Here is a 22,893-nt window from a genome sequence, read left to right as displayed (position 1 = left end):
CGATAACTTATGAATAAACATGATTGATGTCACTGCAGCGCAGGTGAAATCATGTACTGCTTTTACATCTCAAATGCAAAGTTGAAGCGCGGAAGCAACGACTGCTGCTTTCTTTTTTTACGTCCGTGAAAAATGAGCCGAAAGAATGAAACAATGCGACCTAATTAACTTACCACCCCTTAAAAAAGAAAAGAAAAAAAAAGACCCTTTCAGATTCAGTCAATTTAGCAAAACTTTCCATGAAGTGCCCTGTGCATATTCAATTCAAAACAGCACACAGGACGATCCTTTTCTGGCAGCTCACTGATTAAGCTCCCTTTGTTCCAGTGCACTTTATTAGAGCACAGACTTCAGTAAGAGATTCTACACGGAGCCCATTAACAGGATAGATAGCAAAGATACATCTTGCGATTCGCCCGGCTTTTAGCCGCTCACCGCCGCTAACAGGATTCAGCGTCTTCGGCTTCGGCGTATGTCGGCTCCTTTCATTGCACTGATTATCAGAACGAAACAATGAATAGAACCACGTACTTACACAGAGGCACCGGGTATGAAATGCACAAAAAAATATTGAGGGCATCTGTCATGCATCAATTTACCATAGTTTTCATTATTCAGAGTCACATAATTAAAAAAAAAAAATGGCCACATTTCTTTTCAGGAAGGAACACAATTCACTTATACTACACTTGTGTTACATTCGCAATCTTTGATTCCTGAGCATTAAAGCGGAATTCTGTTTTTTTTCTTCAACTTGGCTGCTATATTTATAAATGTGGGCGTGTAAGTGAAAACTTTTCAGCACGGCTGCAATCGTTACAAAGGAATCCTATGGGGCAAATGTGACATGTTGCAATTGTATCATAGGCCACATTGATCTACTAGACCACTGGTTTTCCAACCTATCCTTGAAGCCCCCCTTGCTTGTGTCCAGGACTAACCAGGACCCCCCGACCCGAACCTCTGTCCAGGGCACGCACACAAAAAAGAATATAGTAAAAAGTTTGTATGCAAAAATAAACAGCAGTTGTAGGTTTTTGTTCCTATTCGCACAGTGTATAGAGATAAAAACTGTCCTGTGTTTCAATTAAATCAAAACCAAGGTATTGCCTTGTTTTCTTTTTTTGATACCGTCCCCTAACCCAGTGTTTGGTAATTTTACATTTGTCAGACAACAGGAACGTTCGTGATAAATAGCTTAATAAATTGAAAGGTGGACCAAAAAAAATATAGTTTTTATTTGGGTGATTCTAACTTCTAATTATCCAGGTGAGTGTCTGATTGGGATGCACAAAAACAATGATATTAACCTCACAAACTCGCCCCCTCATGTGATCTCTGGTGCCCCTCTAAGGGGGGCTTGGACCCCAGGTTGGGAACCATGGTACTAGACCACTTTTAAAACTTTTGTGAGTACTATTCACTTACACGCTCACATTTAAAAACACAAGACCCCGGTTGAGAAATTCAGTAATTCCCCTTTAAGATGATATCTGACAGTAAAAAATACACTAACACCTATCAACAAGGCCCATTATTACAGTGGTTGATTATCACACAGGTTTATTCACTGTATAGTTTTAAATAGACATATTTATACTGTATGTGCTGTGTGTTTGGTAGCAAATTGTGTATTGGTAAGCTGAGGCTGAGAGGCTACATATGACAACTGTACTGGCTTGTAGTTACTGTATATTTGAGCATGAGTGTCGAATGATTTCCCTTTCCCGAGCTCCGTCGATGATTGTGCAGACATCGTTTCACAGCATTGTTTCCTTTTTTTTTCTTCAGCATTGCAGAATCCATCACATAGCTCACATAGTAAACAGTGTGTTCTCATAGTTATATAATAACTGTCAAAATTGCAAAGACAATGGGGGAGTTTCCATTGTGATTGCAAAGGGATGTCTGGTCCTTCATTAGGCCGCGTTATCCGTAGTTGAACAGAGCTCCGAAAGAGTCTCTCAAAAAAAAAAAATTTGTGCAAAATGTCTGTGTCATAATCCACCGTTTGAACAGGAACATTCATGAAAAGCTCATCCAGTGATTACAAAGGAAACCGTCCTGCAACAATCACTCATATCAGCGGCGACAACCGTCTTTTAGCAAAGTTCACAACGATCAGTGGATGTTTCTGACACAGTCCTCTTTCAGTCACAACAGAGGGTTCTTTGCGTTCTCGCAAATCCACAACACACAGTTCTTACGGCTCCAGATGCTGGAATGTCACTGCCAATGGCCACACGACATCACGCGACATTTGATTGTTCCAATTTGCTGTACAGTGCGTTTGCAGCGTCAGGTTGAATAATAAATACAGTTTGAGCTACATTCTAGTCTGCTGAGAATGAGGTATAAACTCACAGAGTGAGGGAGACATATGTGATTTCTGCGCTGTTGTAGTCATATCTGCCACTCCACAGTTCCACACTTGCACTCCGGCGCACTGATTCCCGTCTATGGACCCTCCTCTGCCACCTGCACCACAGAAAGGCCCTGTCGCTCGATGACCTTTCAGAACTAGCTGTGGATTCTTCTCCGACGCTGTCACCCTGCTCGTGGTACGCTGCCACGCACTGGAGCGTCTCCACTAAAACATCGTCGGACTCCATGTGTGACAAATCCACCGAGGGTATGACTTCGAGATCTGGTGGAGATGAGTCTGATGCGGGGCCGCAGTCTATCTCTAGTGAGGTATCAGGGGATACTGAACTAGGTGGGGATATTGTGACAGTGACCTGTGGGAGTGGGACGCTATCCAAGGCCATGTCCTGAGGTGAGAGATCTAAGAAATCCTCAAAAGTGGGATCAGAAGAGAGGGATTCTGTTAACTGTAAAGGATCAAGGGGGCACGGAGAGGCAGGATCAACAGGTGATGTTATGGGTGAGCAATCTGAGTCGTATAAAGGTGGGTCTAAATACTCAGCATTAGATGGAGAGTCAATGCTAAGGTCAAATGGGTCTGGTTCCGGATCCATGAACACTGAGTCAAGATCATCTTGATCTAGGGAAGTCAGCATGACCAAGTCAAAGTGAACCAGATCAGTGTGATATATGGAGGTGGTGTCCAGTGGCTCCGGAAGGGGTGGCCACTCTGTATCTTGGGACTCCGGTTCAGTGTTGTGTTGTGTTTCTGTTGAAGTGGAAGTAGAGGTCGAGGCTGGTGCCATTTGGTCTGGGGGAGGGTCAGAAGGATCGTCTGGAAAGCTGATAATAGGATCTGGATTTGTGTCACTGTCACTGTCACTTGCAAGTCTAGGACTGTCACTATCCAGATACTCTGATACCACAATAGATGGACAGCTGATACCAGTCTCTAAATTACACAGTGTAACAACACCAAGATCAGGTGAGGGTGTGACACAGGGTGGGAGTGACCCTTGGTTTATTGGGCCAGAGAACTCAGTTTCTACTTCAGATGGTTTTGGCTCTAATTCTGAATCAGAATCATCTGCTTCTGAACTTGGTAAAGACACAGTCGTATGATCTTGAGATACTAAATCTGGCGTGTCCACGATGGCAGGAGACTCTGAATCTGACATGACATCTTGTTCCTCTGGTGGTGACACAGTAACTACAGGGACTGGATATGGTAACTGTATCATATCTTTTTTAATTAGTTCTGCATCTGCAGATATCATGTCAGGGTGAGATGTTTCAGTATGTGAATGAGGTACATTAGCTGGGTCTATATCTGTTAGCTGTGGTGTGATTTCCTGTTCTACTGCAACCGGATCCTTTGGGCTTTCAGGGGCTGGGTGAATTGGTTCTGTAACATGAGTCGTGACTGGTTCATTAATGACAATGTCAGATGAACTCAAAATTTGCTGGTCTGGTAGCCCTGGCTTTGGTTGTGATGTTTCTGGTTGTGTATTTTCGGAGGACACTGCATTTAAATCGGATGGCTCAAGTTGGACTGATCTAACACAGCTTGGAAGAATGGGATCCAGAGAAAGTGGTATGGCACTCTCCACATACATAGACTGTGGACAGGCCAGAATGCTGGGGTCCATTGAGAGTTGTTTTGGCAGATTTCGGCGGGCGCCTTTCTTTTCTTCACTCTCCTCTGGACAGTTAACAGCTGCATCTGCAGTGCTTTGCCGAACAAGCCCCTTGCTCCTGGCCTGGGTCCCCACAGACACTTTGGATACTTGTGGTTTCTTTTCTTTAGCTCCCCCAGTACCTCTATCTACTGTAGAGCTCCCATGTCCTCCTTTGCCTGCCCCTGAAGTACCTGCCTTTGCCGGCACCTCTGCCCCTGCTTCCGCTCCTGACTTTGCTCCTGTGACTGTCCCAGACCCTCCAACTCCACCGCCACCCGACCCTAGCCCACCTCCAGTTGCCACGTGGCCAGCTTGGGGAGACCATGTGTTGTAATGCTGCGTGAAAGTGTTAAAATTGCTGTTGAAAGCACGGAGCTCTTTGCAGAGGTCCCTCCTTAGGTCAGCAAGCTCTCTGCGCATGGCAGAAACCTCTTCCTTCCACTGCATGCTGATCGCTGCAGCCAAGGTAGCGGACTCTTTGATACTGGCCTGGATGGCTTTTGGTGAAGGCCGTTCTGGGGCACTAGATCTGGGGGATCTGAAGAGGCTTGGAGAAACAGGCGGTCCTGACAGAGGTTTGGCTGTAGCTCCCATGTTATCTTGTTGGTAGAGCCTGTCTCTTCTTATGGGACAGCCTAGATCGTCATGAGCCAAAGGGGCTGTGTCTGCCAAATCCTCATGTATACTGGTCTGGTCAGGTAAACAAGAGTCTTCCTGCACATAATTTCTGTCTGGAAGACAAATGTAAATATGTATCTGTAATATGGACGGAGGTGTGAGCAGCTGGAGAGAATGTGCTTTTAATTGCCACAAAGCATTAACATCAAGTCATGCACTGAATGCCATGAGTCAAAATAAGATAACTGCAGAAATACGTAACAGATAAAGTCCTAATCTTATGATTATTGCTCCAATTTGCTCATCTTTAAATGTGATGTATTTTGAAGAATATTCATATCATAGTTTCTGTAATTTTGTTATACTACTAATAATAGTATATACCAATAAGGAGATATTCCCATTTTGACTCATTTCAATTAATGGCTTACACTGCCTTCTCAACCTCAATTTGTAGCATGCATTCTTCTTCACATCTTTTCAGTGCACAAAGCTATATCTTGCTCCAGGAACACATCACAGAGAATGGAAAATATTTCCAGTAAATGAGGTGTAAGAAAGGAATCCTTGCATGCTCCCGTGGCTTCATTTTGAGGTAAAGCAACTTTGTGTACTTTGTGCAATGAAAAGAGGCAAAGATGAGCAAACCTTCAAGACCGTGTCTTGTCACTCAGGGAGTACAGTATGAACCCTATTGAAAATGTGCGGTCCAGTTTGACCAACTGATTCGAAGCACCAACTGCCCCATGTCCAAAATAATGGCAAAACCCTATCACATACCAAACTCTGCATCGGGCAAATGCAATGATTTGATTTTTTTTTTTAAGAGAAAGCAGTGTAAGCAGACATTTATCAGTATGAAAGATTGATGATAAGCACATCTCCAGATGTTCACACCTCTAATCCTCCCTACCATGGACTGACTGACGGTATTTCGTGTATATACAGTGGGAGGAGGTGGAATCCGCTCGCATGTCTTGTCCAGACATCGTCTTCTTTTCTTCCCCCATTCTTTCTTTCTTTCTTTCTTCATCTGTACAAGGACATACCGTTTCCTCTGTGAATCCAGCAATCACGGGAATTGTTGAAACCACCACCAGCTTACAATATATAATCAAGGCTCACTCGCAGGAGTAAATGAACGTGTCATCTGAGTAGATTTATTGCAGCAAGTTTGCACATGTGATATATTATGTGCGTGACAGTTCAAGTTGCCAATATATTTATTGCCAGCTTTACAGTGTTTATTATCCAAGGCCAGACAGAGAAGTGGGATCTCGTGCTTTAAACAGTGAGGGGGGGGGGGGGGATTTAGTGTGTATATGTTTGCAGAAAGGTGTAAACCAAGTAAAGAATGCAAACTTTGCATATGGAAATTAGACCAACTCTTTGACCAGATTGGGATAAAGCTGTGAGTGCAACAGGTGTCACCATATGGTGTCTCATAAAAAGAAAAAAGATGAAGTGTAGAAAGCAGCCATGTCCTCATTCTGACCTGATTTATATTTCAGATCATTTCCATTTGTGATTTTCAATAGGGTTCATAGCTTTACTCTCTGATGCATCCAATGGATGAGCAGATATGCAGCACTGTGTTCCAAAATACGGTCGGATGAACCGGTACGGCTCACAGGTGACAGCTAACGCAATCGTCCCTCCATCAGAAACAATGATAAACATACAGGGTGTGATTCATGCAAAGATGTCAAGCTGTTTGACAGCACAACCAGTTTGCACTTGATGTTTAATATTCCATCCATGACAATACATCAATGTAAGCTTCTGGTGTAAGTTTGTCAATTCTACTTTAAAAAATAAAATAAAAAATGACCGACGACCAGGATGTCACATGTCGTACTCTGTAAAATGAAAGTCTAGTTGTCCTTACCTGTAGTGGCCCTAATGGTGGAGGTGACAGTGGAGGCCAAGGGGGGGATGCAGTCGTCGTCTTGGGAGTAACCGGCCTGGATGGCTCGCAGGTAGCTGTGACTCCTGGTCCGAAAACAGCCAGGGAGGTCCAAGGCCTCCATGGCCTGGGATTCTACCTCGCTGAACACCGACTCACACACCGACTCAAACTGGCCATTTACTTCTGTTTCACTCACCTGTGGGAAACAATGAATCATTTTCTATATTGTTCCGTTCATTTTCATGAAGTCAGGTTGCAATATATATATATATATATATATATATATAGTTGTAACCGACAAGAACTCTTTCCTGTTTTCTCTTTCGGTTGTATATGGCGTATCATTGTAGTCTCTCTCTCTGTGTATGTGTGTGTTTAAGAATGTTACAAACATCTGTTTACAGAGGAGGAGGGAGGACCTCCTTGTTGTTTGACGTTCGTTGTCCCACTCCCATTTGGCAATATCCCGAATCAAAGATAAACATCTTGTTCTGCTGGTACCTGTAATTAGTAGGAGTTTAGTTGAGCTTTTAAGACTGTGAACAAATCAATACCACTCTCGTTTAAAAGGGAGATTGATACGTTAAGAGCGATTTAATGTTTACAGAAGAAAAAAAAAATGCTGCAATGAACTGTCATGTTGCAGTCACCAAGAGAGAGAGAAATCTCTGTTTCAGACGGTTATTGTGTGGGATTTTAAATGAAGCCCTGTGGTAAATTAATCTTGTAGATTTTGCTGGAGATTCCCCTGGGATCTCCTCTGGGCCCCCTGGGGTTAGTCTACAGTGCGAGAAGCACGTTATATGATGTGGATTTGAGTATATTTCCTAATTGAAAGGGTTCACACTCACCTGGCTCACTTGGCTAACACAGCTAGCCTGACTGAGGGTGCTGACTGCTCGCATATAGCTCTGGTTCCTGGAGCGAAACTTGGGCGAGTTGTAGTTGGCAGAGGGATCCAGGGCGATGCTCGGGTGCATGTCTCTGGCGGCTTGCAAGTGGTAGCTCTGACTGAACAGAGAGAGGAGAAGAGAAGCAAGCAGGTAGTGAGACGAAGGCCACTGTGACAACTTTTTAAAGGTGCTATGTGCAAAGAAATGTATTATATTAGGTCTTAAAATGACCATGATATGTTATCAGGGGATCAAGGAAACCTGTTAAATTGACATTCTGGCTTCAGTGATTACAATGGGGCGTATAGTATATATAGTATATTCACAATTTCCCCTCATGGTGGCGCTGCTCAGGTGAATGAGGGGAAGTTACAGCAGGATAATGGCAGAAAAAGCTACGTTAAGAGTCTTCCAATGTGTTGATTGTCATAGAGTTGTTGTACTGTGATATTATTGGTATCGTGGACCATGTATCGCATATCAAATCATCCCGTGAGGTACCCTACGTTGCCTGTACAGAGCAGATGCAGCTATGGGTCAGAAATGTTGAAAGTTTACCAAACTTAAAAAGCCTCAGTACCCTTGTAAAAAATGTCTTGGAGCAAAATAAGGGTCTGCAGTAGAGATGCGTTAATGTGCACAGTGCGTTGTTGTCGTCCTCTTGTTGTGTATGTACGTGTATGTGTATATGCATGAACGCAGTGTTATAGTCCATATTTAAGTGTTTTGGTTGTACATAATATCACATCTGAGGCTGCAGGTGTAACATATTGACAAAAGCAATCAAGTGCTATTAAGTGCAGTGAGCGTCCTCTGGGTAACCTGAACTTGAGATTGAGTCCCCCCCCAAGAGGGTTGCCTTTTCTTCTTGCTGTCTCTCTCCCCCCATCCCATTGACAAGTTCACCAGTGTCATTATTTCGATTTCCCCGGTGCCGAAACATCTAATCAATGCTTGGAAACGACAGAAATGCAAATTGGGAGCTAGTTAACGAGCAAGCACTTCAAAGAGCACCCCAGTGTCGGGCAGGTCAAATAAAAAGTGCTTCCCCAGCAGCGCGAGAGAGATGCTCAGAAACTCACGACCGGCTCTTACCACTGCAGAGAAGACAAACACAACAGCACAGAGGAAGAAATGTGCTTTAAGTAAACGAGAGACTATTTGTGAGTCACCTAAGGACTACCAAAGTGAGATGCCCACATCCAGATCTATTTACAATGGCAGGCAGGGATGACTAAGCATTTTCTGGGCTTTTTATAGAGACACACGCTGGTGTTTGGCATGGAAGGAAAATGCCATTGTGATTAAAAGGCCCTTAATTCATCTTGTCATGCTGTAGCAAGGCCTTGTGTGTACTTGCAGAGCAAAATCAACCTTAGCAACACTCAAAGTCATCCTCGAGCAATAAAGACACAGTCCGAGATTAAGCCTGAATGAAACGGTAAAAGTTTGGAAGCTGTAAATGTCATCTCGCAACAAAACACATCGTCTTTAATGCAGTACATACGATTTATGCAGTATGTCATTTACTACCATGTCTTTATGACGTAATCATATCTTTTTTTGTATTTGACGATGCCTGTTACGCTGTGCCTGTAAGAGCAGATTGCCCCTGGTGGCCCTTTACTGACTGCTTTGGAGTGTTAGCTCTGTGAGACGTCCATATTGAGTGTGTCAGCAGGGCAGCGAGCCAGCTGGCTCTCCCACAGCTGAGACTGACCACCGCAACACAGCAGCAGCAACAGAGAGGCAAGGGGGAGGAGGGAGGGGGAGGCGCTGAGCCTGTATTCACCTTAAGTCTGCAGCAAAATTGGTGATGTAGTTACGCATGTCACTGTTGATTTTATCCAGGCGGTAAGAGCTGTGGGCAGAGAAGAAAACAGAGTTACTGGGTCCCACAGGTGGGAGGAGAGGGATGGATGTGACGTCACTGGGAACAAGGCCAACGGCTCCGGCTCTGTGATGGTGCACTGAATGTTTGCATGGGGTTTCTCACCAAAGTGCTGCAAACATTAGTGTGATTAGGAGATATGGATGTTGTGGATTGATGGGGAAAAGGTTAATTTCGCACGGAAGAGGCAATTCTTTCTTCTTCTTCATGAAACACATACGTGTGCACACATTAAAACAACACATAACACAGCACACACATTTCCTACATTGAGTTAATAGAGCCAAATAAACAAACGAAAAAGAAAAATCACTTAACATCCTTCCCCAAGTCGTGAAACTTGGTTGAGCGTTTAGCTGACAAGATCGTCTGTAAGTGGAGCGACTGAGGCATAAACGCAGTGCACTCAAAACCCATGACTGTCAGGAGTGCACTGTTGTCAGCTGAGTGAGTGGAGGCTGTTTCGAGATGGCACTGGCTCTTTATCAAATCATGCCACAGTGCATCTCCTCTAATGTCTATAGAAGCATACAAGGGACATGACGAAGTCCAGTGTGCAAGACGAGGCTACATCTATTAGTGAGACTGCAGATTGTGGAAAACAAAACAAAACAGAGAACTCTTACTCCTCTCCTTTTCCCCCCCCCCAAACATATCAGGAAACCACAGTTGCCTTTGCAGACCAGAAGGGATTACATTATTCTGCACTGCATGGTGAGTTTCCTCTTAAATGCATGCTCTGGCTGCTTTGTCTGTTCAAGCTGCTGCAGAAAGATTGCGGCACAAAATGGCAGCGTTTACCTAAATTACAGTAGGATTATCTAATAGAAACATATACAATGACACATACTGGCATTTAAGTGATCATGTATATTATCAACTATTACAATGAGACAAGCTGTTAATTATTTAAAACATTATGATTCTGAAAAGTAAAACACAATATAAGCAACGTAACCTCTATGCCTAGATATCTCCTGATTAGCTGATTGTACCTGTCAGTATTACTGTATTACATAATGGGAACTGGAGAAACAGATAATCATACTAGATAAGAACGGATGATTATCTTATCAAACACGTGAGCAAATCCAGCTTTTGAACGACTCACTGCTCTGGCAGCGGCGGGAGGAGTGTAATCAGATTCTGCTCAACGGAGAGCTGCGAAATGCTAAACTGGATTTACTGAGGTGATTCCGTCTACACCTGTACCCACACGAGAGTGTGCGCTCGGAACTGTCTTAGGCTGGGTTGACGAAACCTAACGGACTCAAGGTTTGACGATTGTTTAACGGAGTTGTTCGGTGATGATCGGGTGAGACTATGACGGAACCTCTGGGAGTCAGTGACAGGTGGAGTTGAAAGCTTTTATTGAAGACAGCTCAGATCCGAGGACAACTGACACAAAGTAAGATAGAGTATCGGGTCCAGATGCCTGGCACCTTGGTATCTAGGGAGGGAGGGAACCATGAAAGGTGCCTAGTTTGTGTTTTATTGTAAGTTATGGCTGTTTATGGGTGAGTAATTCAACTTAAAGATGGCTGAAGATTAGAGTTTTTTCTGCCATGTTATGCTAGTATATATATATACATATATATATATATATATATATATACTAGCAGACGCAGTGATTTGAATCATAAGACGAGGTAACGGGAGACAGAGATCGTGTTCGACGCAGAGGTGGAATGAAAAGCAGAATGAAAGCAAAAGCCTTGAGAAGAGGAAAATGAGCCCGTCTATGCTCGCCACGTCTCGCACGGTCACAAATCAGTGGAACAGGAGTTGTGCTTTGACCTTGATTTCCAAAGGAAGAAACGCTCATTCAAGTGAAGTTCGAATGAGTAATTACATCGTGTCAAATCAATTATTATCGAATGCTTTGCTGATGTTATAAAAATGTTAAACTGTCAGAAATGGGTGTGAATGATTGATCGATTAGCGTGTGATGTTAAGACACTTTCATTCAAATGTCCTTCTGTGCATGTGTGTCAATGCAGCCTGGTATCAAACATGTCATACTGTATAATCACTATAACACAAATAACACGTACGCTATCATGTCTTATGGGACACACAGGACCTGCGGATGAAGGTGTCATTAAAACAATCATCCACAGCACAGGCTGTTCCGGCTCAGCGGGCCCATGACTGTGATGTGGTCTTTATTGGCAGAGATGAACAAAGAGGCGACCCCGCTGCCTGTCAACCCGCAAGAGATCAAAAACGGCAAAGATGGAGGGACAGCCTGTTCTCGCTTTAACGTGATTTGCTTCAGGGAGCGGCTGCTGTCAAACTTGTGTTCGGCCCCATCTGAATGCCACAGCGGGGGCATCAAATTGCTACAAGTGCAGGGAAAAATACAACCTACACACAATGCCTGTCTTGAATCCAATCTAATTCCATCCCAACAAGCGCGATGAACCATAACAGCACCAGAGCTCTCATGTCAGGTGTCAGCTATAGTGAATCTTATGTGTGGACTCAAAATAGAACCAAGGAACACAGTGCTGTGCTGCCAGGAATGAAAAAAAGAGAGACGGGAACAAATATAGTACCACCTGAAAAAGAACGTGGCGACAGATTTGGGCATCTAATCTAATCTAATGTAATCTAATCTCATGTAATCTAATCTCTTGTAATATACATTTTTTTTTCATCTTTATTCTTCCAAAGATGAAAGTACAAGCAAATAAACTTAGCTGTAACACAAGTTATTGCCTGCTTGACAGTGTACTTTTTGATTATTTAATACTCCTACAGTATGTGTGCCAATATTATTTTTCTTTTTCATTAAAAAAAACTGATAAACATAAATATTATGTACGAAAAATATACTGCATCCACTCCAATATCTTATTCTACATGCAGTACATTATGACCTGTATTCTGTTACTATCAACTTAACTATCCTAACTCAATTTTTCCCCTGGGATCAACTAACTGTGATCTCATAAACTCCACACTAACATACAGTTTTGTGCTACGTGGGATATTTTACAGCCGAAATATGAACGTGTCAGTCCGCTTCCTTCCTTCTGCGCAAACTAGTGCATGTAATTAAAAGCTGTTTAAAAATGATCTCCTCTATTTGTGTAGAAGAATTTCAATAGCAATCTGCCATGAGCTAATAATACTGACCTGGCTGATTTTCACTGACCAATCACCAAATCTATCTCAAATCCATCCGTCCATTTTCGTTGCAGTCCAAAAACAAAAACCTTGCTTTCTCAGACGCACAAAGACAACAGGAACAGAGCAACAAAAAAATCAAAAGAATATATGATAGATAGATAGATAGATAGATATTGCCACCCTAATCCAAAAAGAAAGACACCACATGATTGCATTCTTAGAGTGGTTTTCTGGGGAGTATTAGGACTCTTAGGTAACGACACTCTTGGGGACACTCCTGGCGTTTGGAACGGAACGTGACAACAACCCCTCTCCTGCAGACTCAATAATAATGCCTCTGCTGTCAATGGACTCAGACGCAGGCCACACAGCCTGATCCCTGCTGGTCAATATCTCCGTTTCAGCAGAGCCCAGCAGACTCATGGTATAACCACTGAGAGAGCCATTATTCAAAGGGGCCTTGGAGTACAATAACAGCAACTGATAGCCCTTCCCGCTGTTGCATCCTCATAAATCATTCACTGTTTGCGGCTATTCAAAATGAATTGTCAGGGGAAGCTTCGCGAGACGGCGAGGAAGGAGCATACTTCACCGCGGCGGCCTCACGCGTTACATCATCGAGTGAAAGAGCGGCGGAAATGGCCGAGAGGCTGCGTCTTTGGTGACACAATGTCGTTACAATGCTACCTGATGACAATCCATAACATTCGATCTATCGTTAAACTGTATTTCCACTGAAATGTCCGTCAATGTGACACTGACGCACTGTATAATGGCAGATTCCACTATAACACAAACTTTATCGTATCTTACGTTACCTAAAAAAAAATGGTACTAAAAACATACTACGAAAACATTTAAAAACCCATTCACCTGAAAAAGAACAGTCATTAAAATGAAGACTACATAGACAGCATTACATCAAACCTGTAGGGTGCAGAAAAATCCACAGGTGCCGCAGCTGCACCCGTGGGAATAAAACACAACTCCTTATATGGACATCCTGGGGGCGTGTGTGTTTATAGGTCACGTATTCAGGCTTTAAAAATTGCGTTTTTCTTACGTGATGTTGAGTGAAGTAGCAATGATTGTGCAGGAGTCACAAAATAAAATGTTTCCAAATTTCACAAATTCCATCCGATTTCAAACATTTTGAGTATTTTTTGCTCCGGTGTGTTTATATAGTTGGCGAATATGAATTTCTTCTAGGTTGTGCTGAAAAAAAAAGGATATAAGGCACCCTATGCTGCACATTCTTCTAGCCTCTGTATAAACTGTATATGTTTAAACATAGTAATGGAAAAAAGCAGCCCAACTGCTCCATGTTCTAAGGGTTAAAACATGTATTTCCATCATTGTCCGGTTCACAGTGGAACCTCAACTCAAAAGTCATATAACGTCTTTTTGGGCCCACAAGATATTCTAACACCGCATTTTAGCTCAAACTGTTACGAGAAATCACTTGCATCTAATCCTTGACATAATAATACCTTTGATTGACACAAATAAAGGCTGTGGGGTTATTGAGGCGATGCAAATGTTAAAATACCATGACGATTCAAAAGCACAGACCTACACAATAACTTTAAACCTTGGATGGTGAAGTACACATAGTTGACAAAGCGGAATAAAAAAAAAATAAATCCTGTGTTTTCGACAGAGCACGTCTGCAGATCTGGGATAATGTATTGAATTGTCTGTTTTATTAAAACAGGCGTTTGTGGATCTCGGCTGTAATTACTGTTTTCTCATTCAGCTGCGAACAAAGAGGAACGAGTCCTTTTCGAGGGGGAAATTTTCACTTTCCTCTGCTGTCATCTTTGAAACAAGGGAAAGCGGGAAAGATTCATCTTCCATCCACGTCGCAATAACGCTCGTCTGAACGACTACAGCAATACAATTTAAGACCACAATAGGCAGTAAAATAAGACGACGAGAAGCCGTCGGAATGACTTCGCTTGTGGATTTATAATTGAAAAGTGTACAAACTAACAAAAAGCAAGTGGTGGTGACATTTTGATACGTTTATCTTTTTGTTTGTTGTTGCCGTTTGCTCAGGGTTTACTGGTAAAGGTGAGGCAAGAATAGAAACACAATAATTAGCACAGGGAAAGTTGGGGAATCCACTTCTGTCCTAAAACGTGCATCTCATTGTTCTATAATTACATTTCACACACACACACAGTCTCTTAGTTACAGCACGATGAAAAGGTAAGGCTACGCAACTGATCCGACGACACCACATACTCTTATGTCTCCGTCCCCGTAACATAGTTTCTTGTGTTTATTGACATTGTCTTCTGCTTGTCTCATCATGTAATCCTCTTATGAGTGTTTCCTCCTCCACCGCAGAGTTCTCCGAGACAAAAGGCCTCTCCCATTCTCTGCTCATTTAATAGGAACACATCCCAGAAGAGCGCGCCGCTCGCCTTCCTCGCAGTTGAAAACACTGATATGAATATCCACGAAGGCGCAACTGTAATGAGCGCAGAGTTCAGCTCAGCTATCGAGTGTTTGACGCTGAAGTAGTGCGGGTAAGTGGATAAATCAATGAATGATAGCACTGTCGCTCTCACTCAGAACATTAAGCTGCATTCTTTGAAACAGGGACACAGAAAGAGATTATTATGTTATATTTTTTGATAAAGTTGTATGAGAGTAAACTATTCATATTTGGCGCCACCCATTGGTAGTGTCAAACATGAATGAGCTGTCATCAATGAGGGGGAATACCAATAAAAAAGTGAAATTTTTTTTGTACCTTTGAGAGTCCAGCAGCTCCCTGGGTCTGATGATGGCCTTGACCAGGGCGTCCGGTCGCACCGACTTCTGAGGCGACGTCTTGGGGCTGGAGTCCGACTCGCCGCTCTCCTCGTCCCCCATGGCTTTGACGTAGCTGCTGCTCCGCATCCGGCGACAAGGGATCTCGTCGTCCTTCCCGCCGCCGGGGTAACCCCCCCACTCATCCTGGGGCACCTGCGTAAAAAAAGAGGGGAGGGGATAAGACAAATGTAAAACGTATGTGCATCAGAAAAGAGAATTTTAACTTAGATGATGTTTAAATACTGAACAGCAAATGAGTCAGTCTGTGTCCTCAGCCTCCAAATGTCCAGCGAATAAGTGATTTTTTACCATTTTTCCAGACTAACTTTGAATACCTCGCAGTTATTTAAAGTTTACTACATGTTGAAATAAATGGAAATTGATTTTAGAGAGAGCACAGACTAAGTTTGGTGTTTCTCTCTCTGTCTTGCCATAATAATCTTATAGATTACATGTTAATAGACGGTGCATCTGTATATTTTCAGTCAACCAACACTAGGTGGTACGAACCCAAACTTGCTGCTTGCTACAAGATAAATTAAATAAATCAAGAATTGTGCATGTGGGCCTTTTTATTGCTTTTTTCCTGTTGTATCGAACCGTGTACTGTAAACTGTAAACATTACACCCATACCATGCAACGTTAAAGCACAGTGAGAGCTATTTTTCAACTAATTATATTAGTTGAAAATAATATACAATGTAATAATGTAATATAATGTAATTACAATAATTATAGCTACAGCATAGAGACCATTAACTGTTTTTAATGTGGTGGCCCACTGGACTGATTCTCAACCAAATGATTTAAAACCTCGTCTGTCATTTCAATTATTGCCCACGGCTTTAATGGCTTAAGTCAAAGCTACACCGATCTGCCACAACATTAAACCATGTTCCCAGTTGTAATGCTGTGGCTGATCAGTGTAGAATCTGAATGAAGCGACGGTTCAGCATTAAAAATGTAATCACCAGTGTTATAACCAACACATTTTTCATTCACGGAGCAATGTGTCATCTAATAGACCTCCCCGTCCCTTTCTACCCCAGGCGCAGTTATGTTTTTCCATGATGACTCAACTCCACACTGAAAACTCTTCCACAGCTTCCACAGCTGCTCAGCTCATGTAACAACACCTTGACTGACATGCTGTTATAAATCTGGATAAGATGTTGATCATAATCACTCAATAGAGAAGAGGAGCAAACTTTGCTCACGCTGTTCACGTGCAAATGTGGCAAGGTGGAAAAGGGGCTGCACACCGCTGCCATACTTTGGTCAAACAGACAGTTTAATTCCGAGCAGTTCACGTGTGCGTCTCACTGCAAAGTGAAAAATGTGATTCTTTTACGGCGCGCGCCGTTATACAACGTGTAACGTCTAATAGGTTTCTGTTCCTGGAGATGGTCGTGTGCCTGATTCAAATCTGGTGGGACGAGTTCACCCACTCACATAATGAACTGATGAGGATTGTTCACAAACTCATTATACACAGTAACACGCACGCACACGCATTCTAAAACACACGAGCCTGCACGCTCAACAGCACAATGGGGTTCAATTAATGTTCAATTATTACAGCAGCGGCGGCGGCGGCGGCGGCGTCAGCTGACTCAGGGTCTTTTATTCCACACACACACACACACACGTGCAGAAATCCACTGCAGTCAAACCCTCTGGATCCACTTAATTGCTTTAGAGGGACGCTCATTAACATAATCAATGAGCTGCACCCGCAAAATATGACATTGTCAAAAATCATTACATTCTATGTGGAAGTTGAAGGTTTCTCTAACACTGGAGCCATTTGTCACTTTCTGGCAGCTGGTGCCGGCCCTGGCTCCGAGCCAGTCCACATTCAGTTCAATCTGACTCGGGTCCATAGTTTCATCACGATGAGTTTTAAAATATCCCTGTAACCCTCCCCACACACACACACTCTAACAACTGTTAATTTTAATAACGCTGTGTACAGCTTGTGATTATGGTGATAAGACTGTTTTCTTTCTTTTTGCAATCAGTGACTCACTCCCTACTCACAGGTTCACGGGTGAACTGAGTGACGGTTGACAGGCTGTGGCGAGCGTCAGGACGAGATAAGCAGCATGCAAAATGTCACAAAGGCGTCAAATACACGAGTCTCATCATTTCTTTCTTTTTTGTTGTTGTTGCAGGCAAATGCCATCGATTGGGAAATAATAAAAAATTCAATTGTCATTTCGAAAGGAAGTGCAAATTATTCAAAACGATGAGACACGGAACTCTTTAGCGGCTCTGGAAGGTGAAGCTGAAAAGAATGAATCCACTGACCTCTGGCATGAGAGCAACGCCCACCCACAATTACTGTTTAAGCCAGTGTCACATCAAATGAAAATGGCTTGAATAATTGATCGGTAATGGTTTCATTGCGACGCACTCGTTCTTAATCACAGAGAACGCATGGATCAAAGTCGACTTCATCCATGTTGTGGAGTTAGCACGGAGGAGGCTATGACCGATGAGGATTTAAAGCTCAGTGGCAGATTCCAGCGCAAAGCTGTGGTGTTACGTGACGGAAACACGAGGGTATGGGTGAATCACACGTTGTACGGAGAGGGATATACAGTAAGTCTGGGCCCAAAAATAAAGAATAAATAAGCTTAATGTGACGCAGGCATGAGGATGGACGCTCACACACACACACTCAAACACACACATCCTGATAACAGTCATTCATCTCGCCTCCAAAGACAGACTCACAGCAGCTACCAAATGGAGTCGATGGGTTAATTAAGTCTTGGAGGGGTTTGATATTTTTAGACATCTAATTAATGAACGTAGTGCTGGAGGACAGGCGCAAGCTGTGGTTAGATTCCCCTTTCATTTGGATTTGCTGATAAACTGGATGGAGTCTACGGTGTCTCCCAATGAGGATAAAAATACACAGTCTGGGCAGCAGCAGTGAGACGGCTGACTGCTGTGAGGATACACGCCGTGACCCAGCATGCTCGGTGTCACTTTCCAACAACAGCGCTCAACGTCAATCAATCTATACGACTTTATTCAAACAGTCCTCTTTAAGAAACACGCGGCGAAACAGACGAAGAAAGATCCCATTATGTGAAGAAATGGTGGACACAGTAATGATGCCATGGGCGACTGACCAATGGCCTTGGCTCACTTGAATAAACAGCCCATGCTGGAGTTAATATGTTCGCTGGAAGCTGCAGGTTTGGACTCCCAGCCAGCAGGTCCATGTGGGCCCCTTAAGGGTTATATTCAGACTGATAAATATGGATTCTAAGTGTGGTTATCCGTTTATAGTTTTCATGGTGGCCCCCCCTCCACTTTAAGCCCTGAAGAGATAATGGGCTTGGGGTAAAGTTCTAGCACTACTCAGCTCGACTCGTTAGTTATTTTCTTTTTTGCTTTCCATTAAGGAAAGTTCCTGGTCCTTTTTTTTAATGGTACCTGCTCTGGTGAGGTTCCAACTGATGTCATGAACACAAGAATCAAACTCGCCCACATTGAGGAGGAACTCTGAAATAATGGGAAATAATGGAAACCAATGTGTCTGATACCCAAACCGAACTGTATAAGGGAAAAGCACCAAATGGAAAGCCCATGTGCACAAACACGGGTGGGGCCACCATGGAAACCATGAAGTTTAAGTTGAAGCTCGTTCAGTGATGTTTGGTCATAGAAAGAAGAAAAAAAATACACTCTGGAATTTGCTTGTGTTGTTTTTAGTACCAGCACTCCACTTACAACTTTATAAAACACCGGAAACTGACACAAAAATGATCACTAACGCTTCTCTACAGAAGCCTCAGCTAAAGAAATAAAAGACACTTGGCCAGTCTGTCTCTGAAGACTATTTCCTTTGTACACATGACAGCTCTCTTTCTGTCCAACAGCTCATTTCGCGACGGTGACGACAAACAAAGGGGCCCTTGTGAGTACAGCTGTGAGCTGTGTAAAAAGTCACAGCTCAGGTGTGAAGATTTACATTAGAAGTCAAAATTGAAATGACTGCGACCCGTGCTGGGAATGAACCCAGGTCCGAGTTGAAATGGTTCCAAAAGAAAGGGATAAACAGACATTTGTACATTAGATTTATGGATACCTTACCTTTTATAAAAATTGTGTGTGTGTGTGTATGAGAATGCACAGGGCGTAGGCAGGCTTCAGCTAATGCTCCTGCAGTGCAGCAGTGCATTTCATTGATTAACCCTGCAGCTCTATACCTGTATATACACAACATCTCTCCCACCAGGAAAAAGAGTCATGCCATTAAGTAAAGACACAGTGAGAGAGAGAGAGAGAGAGAGAGAGAGAGAGAGAGAGAGAGAGAAAGAGAGAGAGAGAGAGAGAGAGAGAGAGAGAGAGCGAGAGAGAGAGCATCTTTTGTTATTGTCCACGTTTCTTCTTTTTTTTCTTCTTCTGCCAAATATTTGTCACAAAACTCATGAAGAAACCCCCCCACACACCCTATATCAGAAATGTGCGGCTTGACCAGGAACTGTGTGCCATGTCTTCTCTTAGCGTTTCGAGTAACTATGGCAACAGAAATCGAAGAAATTTCACATAGAAATGAACGGAGAAGGGTCCTAAAAGAATGATCACAACCCATCCCCCTTTGGAGCCTCACAGTGTCGTCATACTCTCATGTTGAGACGTGGTTGGAACTTTTTACGGGTCACAAGACTTGGGACTTTTTTCAGTTAAATTGATGCTTTGATACGTATCACGGTTTTTACACAGTCACAGTTTAGGTTTTGTGTTAGAGTGGTGACATCATCGATGATGTCAGACACTGGCTAAAAATAATCACAAAAATCTCTTTTCTTGGCCACAATTTCCAACCTACGCAGACAATTTTACATAAAAATAAAAAAGAATACACAGAGTGCTGACAAAACCTCCCTTTGAGTCCCGTTTTTCACAACTATAAAAGTGAGAGCTCCTGAAAGCCTCCTGATGTTCACAAGCCAAGAATTTGATCTAACTTCCACCTCCACCTGAGCTGCCTGGGGAAACTGCTGAGGATCAAGAGGCAGGACATAAATTCCTGACACTGAAATCCTCAGCAGGTCCAATATGCCCAGCATCCCCCACCGTTGAAGCTGTGCCATGGCCATGGTCATAAAAAAAGTCTTCTTTGGTGAACTGAAATATGGCAAAATAGCACAAGGTGGACCCAAAAGCACTACAAGGACACTCTAAAGTCATCTTTGCAGAGCTTTGATAATGACCTCAAACACTGGGAACATCTAGCCCAGGACCGACCATCCTGAAGAAGGTGCAGTCCTCAGTGAGAGCAGGAGACGATCCTGTGCTGTGTTGAAGAGGCAGCAGGGAAAGTCTGTCGAGAAAGACACCGTGCCTACATCCTCTCTGACCTCTCCAGTGTGCCAACGAGCATTCCGGATGCTTCATAGTCATCTGCGTCCCCACCAAAACCCACAAAACTGAGACATGCCATGGTCATCGAGAGAGACTTGTGTGGAGCCAGTCTTCCACACTGTGGTCTACAGCTGAACCGAACCAAAGACATAATGTTTAATTCGTCTCAAAGGGGCCAATGCCGAAGCTGATGAGTTCTAGAGGATCTTTACTTTGAGAGAAACCCGATGAACTTTGAAGAAACTTTAGCTTTGGGTTCCCTCAGATTGGACGAGTCCAGTCACAGCTCTACATAAGGAGATCTCAGACCAGAACCACAAGGGGACCAAATAACAGGAAAGGCAGAGTCAGTTTGCCGTCATAGGTGGTAATTCACTGGCTGAGTACTGTCAGTGTAACAACAAATCACCTCACTGCCTAGAAGGCTATTCCTGTCAAGTTCAGCAGGCAACTGGCTGACAGTGGAGCGTTGTCAGCTCATCATCGTAAAAGCTTGCCCATGTGCTTCGCCCCGTCTGTCTCCCTTCAGCTGACAGCGTCTCTGCATCGTCGTCCTCTGCACCTTTAACGGCACACAGCACATGCTGTGACGGCTCACACATTCATGAAGTTCTTTTACTGGAGAGGGCTGAGAATTTCATTTTTGTGGATTGTGAAAAAAAATGCAAATTCAGATGTCTTTATTGTAAAGGTTGACTCACTGATGATGATGTTGCTTGTTAAATGAAGGTTGAGCGCTCTTATCTAGAGATAAGGACACACTTTAGGTTTTAAGGTTTAGTTTTAAGATGAAGTAAGTCTTGTCTCAAGATAAACCAACTTCAGTATTTTTTCTCTAAATGTAATATTTTTATAATCTTCATCTTAATTTGCTAAAAGTAAGAAAACAAAATATGTAATTGCTTATATTTAGTTTAGTTTAGCTTATTTTGAGGCTGTAAAAAGTGACTTTTTTAAAGTAATCTCATCTTAAAACCAGCATTTTATGCTGCTTATTTCTAGAATTAACTATCTTAATTTAAGAAATCTTGTCAAGTGAAATTATCTTACTGCATGGACAAATAATTTCACTTGTTTTGAGTACCGTTTTTCTCAGATTTAGTGTTTTTATCTTGTTTTATACGGCCATTTTTTGCAGTGCAAATGTATAATTCTGACATTTAAACAATAGAACAGAGAATAATTATTTGAAACACAATGGAAATTACTATGTGGGAAACCCATGGAAGAAAAAGTCAGGGAACACCTGTGTGTGAGTGTGTGTGTGTGTAGGTTACTTTAGCTTTCTGTTACAGTTTGGTTTCTGCTGCTTTGCACTTTGCTTTAATCATCCACCTTTCTGCCTTTCAAGCTCCACCTTTGGCAAGCCATCATGGCAATTAATTGGCTTATTAAATCACGAGGCATCAGCACAAACTATCACTGAGTTAATCCCGCCTTTGTACCGCGGCGCTGCATGATGGGAAGGAACAGGAGAGCTTTTGCTGGGGCAGCTGGCTTTATCAGGACTGATAAGGTGCTGGAAAGTCACAGGAAGGTGGCAGAGTGTATCACACAACTGTAGGCACGTTCAAATTCAGCCAGGTGTTGCTAACAGTGGATGAATATTATCTACAATCGCCTCCTCTCGAGGAAAAAGGCTTTACCTCTGAAGTGCCCCGACGTCTGTGCGCTTGACTTGGTTGAAAAGACAACTACAAATGCTGTGAGACGACAGTTAAACTTAAAAAGCGACGAAAGCAGACACAGGTACCATCTTAACATTTTTTTTTTTGCTTATTTTAACAATAAAAGGGCTAGAAAATGTCCTGTAACGACATGCTTTGGCCCATTTTTTCCAGAATAACTTTCAATCTGGCAGTTATTTACAATTTACTGCATTTTAAAATAATGTTTTAACAATTTTGAAAGAAGAACCCCTGCTTCCTGCAACAGCGCGAGTGAAATTACCGTAATAACTACACATTGTGCACAAACCGTCGCGTAATGCAAAATGCAAAATGCAAAATGTGCTTGTGCGAACGCGTGTCTGCGATACACTCTGTGTTGTTTGTGGTCTGAGTTGGTTTCCCAAGTGACACTTGACATAGTTGTGTGATCAAAATTAAACAGTTACATTGCCCACTTTTATCCATTCATTATTTCATTACATTCATTCATTCATTCAAACATCCACACCGAACGAATACGAGGAA

General features: G+C 42.8%; 1 protein-coding gene across 4 annotated transcripts in view; it reads right to left on the bottom strand.

Annotated features, from left to right (window-relative positions):
* dlgap2a (discs, large (Drosophila) homolog-associated protein 2a) overlaps positions 1–22,893 on the bottom strand; it is a 139,902-nt gene that overhangs the window by 15,616 nt on the left and 101,393 nt on the right. For 3 of the 4 annotated variants that reach the window (XM_058615407.1, XM_058615408.1, XM_058615409.1), the window contains 5 exons: positions 15,251–15,465; positions 9,256–9,324; positions 7,422–7,581; positions 6,550–6,766; positions 1,547–4,774 (listed from right to left, as the gene is read on the bottom strand). In XM_058615407.1, coding sequence (XP_058471390.1) covers positions 2,361–4,774; positions 6,550–6,766; positions 7,422–7,581; positions 9,256–9,324; positions 15,251–15,465 — 3,075 coding nt within the window. In that variant the 3' untranslated portion in view covers positions 1,547–2,360. Of the gene's footprint in view, positions 1–1,546; positions 4,775–6,549; positions 6,767–7,421; positions 7,582–9,255; positions 9,325–15,250; positions 15,466–22,893 lie in introns of those variants that run through there. The other variant, XM_058615410.1, reaches the window with a different exon arrangement.

This window comes from Solea solea, chromosome 18, assembly GCF_958295425.1.
Source record: "Solea solea chromosome 18, fSolSol10.1, whole genome shotgun sequence".
NCBI classification, from domain to species: domain Eukaryota; kingdom Metazoa; phylum Chordata; class Actinopteri; order Pleuronectiformes; family Soleidae; genus Solea; species Solea solea.
Note: the sequence above shows the minus strand (reverse complement) of the source record. Positions and strands in the feature narration are given on the sequence as shown.